The sequence below is a fragment of the Primulina tabacum genome, chromosome 3 (assembly GCF_025594145.1).
Source record: "Primulina tabacum isolate GXHZ01 chromosome 3, ASM2559414v2, whole genome shotgun sequence".
Lineage (NCBI taxonomy): Eukaryota > Viridiplantae > Streptophyta > Magnoliopsida > Lamiales > Gesneriaceae > Primulina > Primulina tabacum.
In genome coordinates, this window is record NC_134552.1 from 6,662,659 (window position 1) to 6,673,936 (window position 11,278).

General features: G+C 37.0%; 1 protein-coding gene across 1 annotated transcript; it reads right to left on the reverse strand.

Moving 5' to 3' along the window:
• Positions 1 to 5,194: 5,194 nt before the first annotated feature.
• LOC142539685 (protein PLASTID MOVEMENT IMPAIRED 2-like) lies at positions 5,195 to 7,756 on the reverse strand. Its single transcript, XM_075645299.1, has 2 exons — positions 7,375 to 7,756; positions 5,195 to 7,229 (listed from the first exon to the last, which is right to left on the reverse strand). Exons 1-2 carry the CDS (start codon positions 7,468 to 7,470, stop codon positions 5,385 to 5,387), a joined length of 1,941 nt encoding a protein of 646 aa, XP_075501414.1. The 5' UTR covers positions 7,471 to 7,756; the 3' UTR covers positions 5,195 to 5,384.
• Positions 7,757 to 11,278: the final 3,522 nt, after the last annotated feature.

Below are 11,278 nucleotides of genomic sequence, written 5' to 3' on the forward strand. Positions count from 1 at the left end.
AAGAAGTGGAAGTGAAACTGTGAAACCACTGTTTTTGTCAATGTTTTATTACCTTAACTGTTGAGGGAAGTGTCTCCCAAATGATCGGCACGTGAGGGCCCGGTGACTGAGATGAGCCAAGGATGTGGAAAGGAGTTATTGACGGTTGCAACCACTCAACAACCAAGGAGTACCAGAAGTAAAGGAGGAAAAGCTTGAGTTGGGTCAATATATATATACATATCATAGTGGCTCTCGGAGAGAAAAAAAAAGAGAAGAGAGGTAGTCAAGAGTGAACGGTCCTACAGTCATAAAGAGGGAAGAAGACTAAGTGTAGATACACGAGAATAGAGACTTGTATAAAGAAGTGTCTGTGAGAGTGTGTGAAAAGGGTTCCTCTGTAATTTCCATTCTTGTATCTTGGCTGTGATAAATAAAAAGCAACAGGTTGTTCTCCCGTGGACGTAAGCCGAAAGGCCGAACCACGTAATCTTCGGTGTATTCCAAGCTTTCTTGAATTGCTGCATGTGTGCTAGATATCGAAATCATCTTGAGTAAATTGTTAATTCTGGTTAAACAACAATTGACGCCGTCTGTGGGAAGCGAAGCCACGACACGACACAAATAACAATCAAGAAGATGGGCTCTACGAAATTTGATATCGAGAAGTTCACAGGGAAGAATGATTTTGGCCTGTGGAGAATCAAAATGCGAGCAATCCTAATACAACAAGGACTGGAGGAAGCATTAAAAGGAACAGAAGCCATGATGGGTGATCCGAAAGAAAAGGTGCAAAATCTTGCAAAGGCACAAAGCGCAATCATTCTCTATCTTGGAGACAAACCCCTGCGTGAGGTCTCTTGGGAAGTATCAGCAGCAGCTATGTGGACCAAACTCGAATCACTCTACATGACTAAATCCCTTGCCAACAGGTTGTACATGAAACAAAAGTTATATTCATTCAAGATCACTGACGAGAAGAACATCTCTGAGCAGATTGATGAATTCATCAAAATCTTGGATGACTTGGAAAATATTGAAGTTAAATTGGAAGGAGAGGACAAGGCACTAATCTTGTTAAACTCTCTCCCAACTTCATATGAAAAATTCAAGGATGCACTTCTCTACGGCAGGGAGCAATCAATCTCATTGGAGGAAGTCCAATCAGCTATAAGGGCCAAAGAACTACAGAAGGGAATGAACTCTCATGGTCATGGGCAAGGAGAAAGTCTAAATACACGAGGGAGACCTGCTAAAAGACAGCAAAGGAGGAACACTTCACGATCAAGATCCAAGAGTCAAATCAAATATAGGTGTTTCTTATGTCACAAGGAAGGACATTTCAAAAGAAATTGTCCAGAAAGAAGAAAGAATCATCAAGGAAAAGGCTATGAAGATGGTGAAGCCTCTGTGACATCTGATGGATATGACACGGCAGAGGCATTGGCCATATCAGATCAAGGGACATCAACTGAATGGATTTTAGACTCTGGATGTACATTCCATATGTGTCCCACAAATTCATGGTTCGAAACTCTTCATGAAACAGATTTGGGAGTGGTCATCCTAGGGAACGACAGATCATGCAAAGTAAAAGGTATAAGCTCCATAAGACTTGGAATGGATGATGGCTCATATAAAATCTTACAGCAAGTCAGATATGTACCAGACCTCAAAAGGAATCTAATCTCCCTGGGTACACTTGAATCAAATGGTTGCTCCTTTAAATCAGAAAATGGAAAAATTAAAAGTACTCAAGGGATCATTGGTGATTATGAAGGCTGAAAGGAAGAACTCTCTGTACATCTTGCTGGGGAATACAGTCTTGGGAAGATCAGCTGTGGCAGAAGATAAGACTAATAGAACATGGCTTTGGCATAAAAGGCTAGGCCATGTAAGTGAAAGAGGTCTAATGGAACTATCTAAACAAAAACTACTTTGTGGAGACAGCATCAAAGGAATGGATACTTGTGAATTCTGTATACTAGGGAAAGCAAAGAGAGTGAACTTTGAGCCTGGCAAACACACTACCTCAAGGCCATTCGAGTATGTTCACTCGGACATTTGGGGCCCCTCAAGGACAGCCACTCATGCGGGAGGGAGGTATTTTATGTCAATCATAGATGATTACTCCCGAAGGCTATGGGTCTATGTACTCAAAACTAAGAATGAAGCATATACAAAGTTCAAGGAATGGCTAGTATTGTATGAAAATCAAATGGATACAAAACTGAAGCACCTTCGAACTGATAATGGATTAGAATTCTGCTCTGATATGTTTAATCAATTCTGTGCAAAGAAGGGTATCGTGAGGCATAAGACAGTTGCTGGGACACCCCAACAAAACAGGGTAGCTGAACGTATGAATAGAACTCTATTGGAAAGAACAAGATCCATGCTATTAGATGCAGGTCTACCAAAGGCCTTTTGGGGGGAAGCTGTGACTACAGCCTGTTACTTGATTAACAGGTGTCCTTCAAGTGCAGTAAACTTCAAGACCCCTATGGAGATGTGGAAAGGTGCCCCCATAGACTACTCAAATCTAAGGGTGTTTGGTTGCATGGCCTATGCTCACATCAAAAGAGACAAGCTTGAGCCTCGAGCAGTAAAATGCATCTTCATTGGATATCCTAATGCAGTGAAAGGATATAAGATGTGGAATCTAGAAGATAAAGGTCCCAGGTGCTTTATTTCGAGGGATATAATATTTGATGAAGGAAAAATGGGATATATCCAACATAAAGAAACATCAAATCCTTCAAGTGAACTTTCCTTGGAAACACAGATTGAGGTGGAGAATTCTGAAAATACAAATGAAGTTCCTCAAGATTCTACGAATACTGATCATGGAGAAGATCCAATACAGACTGAATTAATCACTGGTAAAGACAATGACTCTTATATGCTCACAAGGGACAGAAAGAAACGAGAAATAAAACCACATCAGCGATTTGGACATGCAGATATGATTTCATTTGCACTAAATATAGCAGAGCGGATAGATTACTCAGAGCCAACCTCCTATAGAGAAGCTATAACCTGTCAACAGAAGAACAAGTGGCTTGAAGCTATGAATGAAGAATTGAACTCATTAAACAAGAACAAAACATGGGAGCTAGTTAACAGACCTAAGGGACAAAGAGTGGTGGGATGCAAGTGGATATTCAAGCTTAAAGACTCTGGATTAAGACAGGAAGGAGTACAATATAAAGCCAGGTTAGTGGCAAAAGGATACACACAGGTGGAAGGCATTGATTTCAACGAAATCTATTCACCTGTTGTCAAACATGCTTCCATCAGAATCTTGCTGGCATTGGTCACTCAATTTGATATGGAATTAGAGCAACTTGATGTTAAAACATCATTCCTGCACGGAAATTTGGAAGAAACCATATTCATGGAACAACCGGAGGGTTTTAGTACCTCTGAAAATGAAGGAAAGGTGTGTCTGTTAAAGAAATCTCTATATGGTCTCAAGCAAAGTCCCAGGCAATGGTATAAACGGTTTGATGAGTTCATGATACAAATACACTTTGTGAGAAGTAACTTTGATAGCTGTGTGTACATGAGAAGTGACAGAAATCAACCCAAGATCTTCCTGCTCCTCTATGTGGATGACATGCTTGTAGCAAGTAAAAGCCGAACTGATTTACAAGCACTCAAGAAAACATTAAGCTCTGAGTTTGAAATGAAGGAACTAGGAGAAGCAAGAAGAATACTTGGGATGAATATCGATAGGGACAGGGGAAATGCAACCTTGTTCCTAAACCAAAGCTAATATATAAAGAAGGTACTTCAAAGAGCTAGGATTCTGGAATCAAAACAAGTAAGTACACCGATTGGCCAACACTTCAAATTATCTACTGATCACTCTCCAAGCAGTAAGGAAGAGGAGGAAAACATGAAGAATAAACCCTATGCCAATGGGGTAGGGAGCATAATGTATAGCATGGTATGCAGCAGACCAGATCTCGCATATGCTATGAGCGTGGAATCACGGTTTATGGCTAACCCAGGAGAATTACATTGGGAGGCATTGAAGTGGACCATGAGATATTTGAAAGGAACTTCAAACTTGGGACTGATGTTCAGACAGCAGACGAATGAGAAACAACCACTTGTTGGATTCGTGGACTCAGATTATGCTGGAAACTTGGATACGAGGAAGTCACTCACTGGATTCATCTTCACGCTCCATGGAACTGCTATCAGGTGGAAAGCTACTCTCCAACCAGTTGTTGCCTTGTCTACAACCGAAGCAGAGTATGTAGCACTTACAGAAGGAATAAAAGAGGCTATGTGGCTCAAAGGAATACTAGAAGAACTTGGGATTACACAACAGTGGGTAGCAGTCCACTGTGATAACCAAGGAGCTATACACCTTACAAAACACCAAGTTTTTCATGACAGATGCAAGCAAATTGACATCAAACTACACTTTGTAAGGGACATCACGACAAAGGGCCTGGTTAAAGTAGAGAAAATCTCAACACATGAGAACCCTGCTGATATGATGACAAAGGCGATGCCACAAGCTAAGTTTAAGCATTGCTTGAACTTGGTTAATGTGGTGGAGTCTAAATAACCCAAGGAGTATTGGAGAACAGCCTGTATTTGGAAGACAAGGTGGAGATTGTTGAGGGAAGTGTCTCCCAAATGATCGGCACGTGAGGGCCCGGTGACTGAGATGAGCCAAGGATGTGGAAAGGAGTTATTGACGGTTGCAACCACTCAACAACCAAGAAGTACCAGAAGTAAAGGAGGGAAAGCTTGAGTTGGGTCAATATATATATACATATCATAGTGGCTCTCGGAGAGAAAAAAAAAGAGAAGAGAGGTAGTCAAGAGTGAACGGTCCTACAGTCATAAAGAGGGAAGAAGACTAAGTGTAGATACACGAGAATAGAGACTTGTATAAAGAAGTGTCTGTGAGAGTGTGTGGAAAAGGGTTCCTTTGTAATTTCCATTTTTGTATCTTGGCTGTGATAAATAAAAAGCAACAGGTTGTTCTCCCGTGGACGTAAGCCGAACCACGTAATCTTCGGTGTATTCCAAGCTTTCTTGAATTGCTGCATGTGTGCTAGATATCGAAATCATCTTGAGTAAATTGTTAATTCTGGTTAAACAACATTAACTTTTGTTGAAAGACATGTTATGTATCCTCGACTTTTGGCCAATTCCTGCCAGACATTAATATCAGATTATCCGTCCAATCTAGAGCAAGAAACATATTTTATTGACTGAAATTTGTGCAAGTTAGTTAAAAACAGGCTCAATCTGGTAAAATCCCTTCTATACTAAACTACCTGGAACTGATATCTATTGAATATTTGCAAAGCTTATTAGCAGTCAACACGACTTGCTAATTAAAAACACACATCTTTACACAGAGGTCGACTATTACTTCAAATGTTGCTCTTTCCGCCAAAGAACTTGGTTAGATTTGGTATAATCTGTTTTCTCCTCTTTACTCTGAAAGATGGCACTCTAGAAGCATTATGATCGGTTGTAGCTGATATTCTTCGAGACTTCACTGAAGCATTATGATCTTTTGTAGCTGATATTCTTCGAGGCGTCACCGAAGCATTATGATCTGCTGTAGCTGATATTCTTCCAGACATTGCTTTTTTTCCAGGTGACATTCTAAAGCTTCGGTTCATTGATTTCCTTCGAAGAGCATTCGCAGGCCGCAAGATTTCAGGTTCCATACTTTTTGCAGACTTTTGCCTTATGTGCCCCAATTCTTTCTCCACAACTTTCTTTGCACTCAATAACCGCTCTGTTTTGCGAACCTCCCGTTCTTCCTGTACTTTAAGCTCCCTAGATTCTCTTCGTGATAGCTCGGTTTTAATCATGATCTCTTTCTCACATGCTTTTAGAGCTTCAATCCAAGCATGAGCTGCCGAAACTTTCTTGTCTGCAATTTCCTTGGCCCCAATGGCGCTCCCTATGAGGTACTCGTATTCAAATTTGGAAATTGTGATGGTTGAGCCTCGTTTTGAGGCTGAAGCACGATTTCTAATTGTAATCTCAATTTGTGCTTCTAGATTATCGAGGGCCTTGGATTCTGATGCTTTGATGGCTTTAAGATCTTGAAGGGCCGCCTGTAGCCTTTCCTCTGCTAACTCTATCTCCATTTCAGTTTTCTGAACATCTGCTTTTATGATCTCTGTTTCTTCGCTGATTAGCGATAGTTCATTCTTGGCCTTTTCGGATTCAGATTTAAGCTGTTCAAGGGTAAGTGATAGATTCGATACAATAGAGTTCGCCTTATATTCGGCCACGGATGTTGCTTCTAGCTTTGTTTTAGCTTTTAGAAGCTTTGAATGGAGATTCGGAATTATCACTTCTGTTTTCTGCTCGCTTTTCTTTACTCGAGCTGTTTCTTCCATAACATGCCTTAGCTCATTCCTCACAACATCCATGGAAGTCATAAACCGAAAACTATCATCTCTAACAGAAGCCAATTCCTTCTTTGTAGCCTCTAACTCTTTTGTGATGGAAAATAGCATAGATTGATCAGCTGTTTGGTCACCTTCTTCCAGAAAGTTACTTCCAATGTTCTCTACTCTCCTCTCCATTTTCTTCACAAGATTTAGCCCGCCCTGTAACAGGGTGATATCTGATAGTGTAATAGCTAGCTTATTCTCCAGTTCTTTAGCATTTTCAATTTCCTTTATGATTTTCTTCTTTTTCTTCACTGTATCCTCCTTTGCAGCCTTAAATCTTTCACTGCTTTCTTTTCTCTGAGCTTCAACCTCCCCACAATCCTTAATGGCCTCAATTGTAGCCAACTCAACCAGTACATGCTCTACTTCAATTTCCTCAATCTCCCTCTTAACCGTTTCTAACGTGCTCGAATGGTGCTGCATACTCACCGTGGAGGAGTCTATTTCTTGTTCAGCCCTTCTCCTTTCTTGCAAAAGGGAAGTCATATCCAGCTTAAGCGTGCTCAATTCTCGTTTGATCGACTCCAATTCACTCATCACATCGGTATACCGAGAATTTCCGGTGCTCCATTCCCCTTCCCTTATTTTGTCCATCCTTAGCTTCTCCGCTTCTCGAACATCCGTTTTGGCTCTTGCATTTGACTCCTCAACTCTTCGACTTATTTCGTTCGCCGTAGCCTTTGCAGCAGAAAGCTCGGATTCTGCTTCTTGTATTACTGATTCTGCATGTTTTCTACTTTGATTGTATTCGATACTTCTCCTTCTTGCCTGGTGAAGTTCTCTTGTTTCAGCTTTAAGACTCTATACACACAAACACACATAGTTTACCATCAGAACTCACACATAAAACAGAACCCACAATCTAAACCCCAAAAATTTCGCAAAGAAACGCATTTGAAAACAACTCATTGAAAAAGGGAAAAATTTTTGAAAACGATATGGATACCTCTGGGTAATTCGCCCTGATATTTTTGAGTGCCAGAGTTGCTTCTAGACCCCTTCCTCCATTAGAACCAATACCTGCTCTAATCCCACTATCCATAACTCCTCACTACGTTGCTCCGCCGACTGAAAATATACGAACCCTTTTCTCGAATTTTGCACCTAGCTAGAAATTGGCGGTGTTTCTTGCTCCCAAGTCTGCAAGTTTAATAAAGCGATGGTGAATGGGAATGAGATAAAAGGCTGTCAATCGATTGCATCACCAACCATTGGAATCTTCCCTTCGTGGACCCCGATGGATGCTTAAAACAGGTTGCATCTTTTCCACCGCTGGGCTTTGTACTTTTATAGCTTGTCATATTTTGCAATCAATCGTCCACTGTTCTATGATAAACGCCATTGTCTTGGATGGTTTATATCACACTCCCAATCAATTGCCTATTATGTATACTTAAATGTCGTGTTGCTTGCATCAATCAAAGTTGATATTTTTTGGAGTTGGTAATTTATAAATCCAAACCGGGGTTGAGTTCAGGATATCTTAAAGACAAAAACTTGTGTGAGATGGTCTCACGGATGTATTTTATGAGACGAATATCTTATTTGAATCATCAATAAAAAATTATTATTTTTTATACTAAAAGTATTATTTTTTATTGTAAATATCGGTAGGTTGACCTGTCTCACATATAAAGATTCGCAACACCATCTCGAAAGAGACATACTCTATCTTAAATCTAATAAACATCTAGAATTTAACATCTAGAATTTATACGAAATTAGTTTAGTATATATGCATACAAGAATCAATACCATGTTTATATATATTAGATAAAAAAATTTGTAACAAATCATTTTGTACTATAGATCTTTATTTCTGATCTGATTAATAAAAAATAATATTTTTAGATCGGATTAATAGATAATGTAAATAGGTGAGTTATTAAACTTACATGAATTTTTATTATTCGAGTAGACAGTGACGTAGAGATACATATGGTCCGTAAACGAAATAAACCACTCGAAACACATGCAAATTAGGAGTACACGTGACCGATTTCTAAATACCAAGACTAAGGCCGCCAACTGGCAACATTTGCATGAATGATATTAATATTATTTGTTTTTTTAACTAAAAATATGATTCAGCCCTTTTATTGAGATTCATCTCGACTCCTCCACGGTGCATGTTCCGACGCGCAAGTCTTTGGATTTTCTGAACTATTTGTCGACTGTCTACTTAAATACATCATTTTTGTCATATTTTTTATGAACGCGTGTCTGTTATTTTTTGATACGCAACAGATAAATTTATCACGGTATCTTATTGTTGGACCAAAAATCAAGTACAAGCCCATGTTATATTTTGGTACGCAATAAATAAACTTATTACGGTATCTTATTGTTGAACCCAAAGTCAAATACAAGCCCATCAATTTTAAAAAAATCTAGCGATTGGAGGAAAGAACTTGATCGTATGTACATTGCTCGTCGAGAAAGTCGAGACATTATGGCTGATCTAGGAAGATGGGTGGTCAAGCAAGTGGAGGAATGCAAACAAAAACATATAAAACCATCAAAATGGGGGACACACGATTCAACGACAAACAACATAAAACATGATCTTCACATTTCGTTAATTCTATTTTATCTTCGTTTACTCATTTTTGAGTTTCTATGAATTTAATTTTCTTTATCTTTATCAGATTTCTTCATATTTTATTTTCAATTTCTAGTTATAAAAAGGTTTATTCATAAAAAATTAATTTATTTTGTTGTTGTTGATTGTTATTCTTTTCAAATTTTTTTCGTTTCTCTAAATTAATTTATGGTTTCTGGCGCTTACCGAGAGAGTAGAACTAACGACCGATTCGAGACTCATTTCGTTTGGGTTAGAATTCGGGCCTCACTTCGTTTATGTTAGAACTAAATATCTAGAAATCACGTTGATAAGGTAAACTGAAATGAACAAATCATGTGTAACATGTTCGTCTACTCGATCACCTCGGACCTCTAAGGGGCATTTTGTAATAAATTTTTTGTTTCTTTTATAAAACTAGGAAAATGTAATTTTTTAAAAGTAATTCTTTTGGTGTTTGTATGATAAAAATGTAAATTTTTTAGAGCAAAATCCAAAATTTGTTAACGATATGATCGAAATGTAACTAGTAAATATATTTAACAGTGTTTTCGAAAATTATGGGTTAAGTAGTGGCCCAAGTGGTTGGTAACTATCTGCCCGAATAATTTGGGCCGATGGCCCACTTGTCCATCAGCCCAATTAACATTTGGGCTTTACACTAATAAAGTTCGGTCTAAAAATAAAATCATTTGGGGATCCAAACTTTGGGTCTAAAACAAAAATTTTTTCGTATTTTAATCATTCTAATTACTAATCATTTACTTAAAATTAAAATTAAGTGTATTGAGTTTAAATTTTAAACAATTCGTTTCTAATTTTTTTTTTTAATTTTAATTATATCAATAATATAATGAATATATTTAATAATAAATTAAAAAATAGATTTAAGAAAAAATAATAGCGGATGATAACTTTAATTTTTTAATTAAAGGAGTTTTATAGGTAACGAAGAAAGAGGAATGATATTTAATCGCACATTTTATTTGAGGTTCTTGATTAGGTTTTTATTAGATTAAATTTTTTATATTTATTAATATTGTAAATTCAATTTAATCGTAAAATTATATCTTTTATTGTGTACTTGCATGTTTAATACGGTCAACCTCTTTTTTTCTTAACCTATTCAGTTTAGTTCAAATCCAGAAACCAAAAATAAAAATGATTATGATATTTCGGTAAATAAATTAAATTTTTTTATCCCTAATATTTTCATCTAATCCAAAATTTCTCTTTACACTCATTTATAGTTTACAATACATCATCGATCCCTACTTTTTGTGAATATTACAATAAGTGAATTTTTGGTATTTTACTAAAAATTTAATATTAATACACTTGTTCACCAAACATTATAACAAAATTTGTAATGTTTTAAAAAATTTCAAATACTTACTACTTCTTTACTATCTATAAATTTAATCATTTTTTCCTAAAAACATCACATTATTATATACATTACAATATGACCATTGGGACTTTAGCCATGCTTGAGTGTTCGAGATTCCGATTGTGGCCTTGCTCCGAAATCATCGATTTCGAGCTGGTTATGATTTCAAAATACTTACTTTTGAACCAATCCATTACGTTACCCGAACCGCACGAACCGGTAGTGTATGGACCAGTTCCAATTGGTGGTGGAGGACCGTGGATGGACCATTTCAAGATAAGTTTTATTTCAAACAAAAAGTAATTGGTTCTAGTTCCATAGTGATTAAATCGCTCTGAGCCATATACTGATAGATTCGGGATGGTTCGACATCCCGGTCGAACCGGATCCTTAGACATATCCAATGAGAATTCACATATTTTTATTTTCTGAATTGTTTTCTAAATAAAATTTTATATTCTATATAAATAAAATAAGACAAAAAAATTGTTTGAAACGGTCTAACGGGTCATATTTTGTGAGACATATCTTTTATTTGGTCATTAATGAAAAATATTACTTTTTGTGCTAAGAGTATTACTTTTTATTGTAAATATCGGTAGGATTGACCCGTCTCACAAATAAAAATTCGCGAGACCGTCTTACAAAAGGTCTACTCATAAAATAAATAACATTTTATAAAACATAACATTAACTCGCAATGATATAAAAAAAAATGACATGTCGTTCATTACATACATAAAATACACTATTAAAACGTCATTTGAAGAATTTTAAAATTTTTAAAAGTATATACCCACCTTTCAAAAAAAAAAAAAACTCTTGTAAAATTTATACTAATTTTTTAATTTATTTTTTCTTATCCAGCTTTCTCGTATA

What these genes read in the sequence shown, in the direction of transcription:
- LOC142539685 (XM_075645299.1), bottom strand. Translation starts at nt 7,470, where the DNA reads ATGGATAGTGGGATTAGAGCAGGTATTGGTTCTAATGGAGGAAGGGGT. An exon ending in TCAGGGCGAATTACCCAGAG is followed by an intron (nt 7,230 to 7,374) that starts GTATCCATATCG and finishes TTGTGTGTATAG; the next exon opens with AGTCTTAAAGCTGAAACAAG.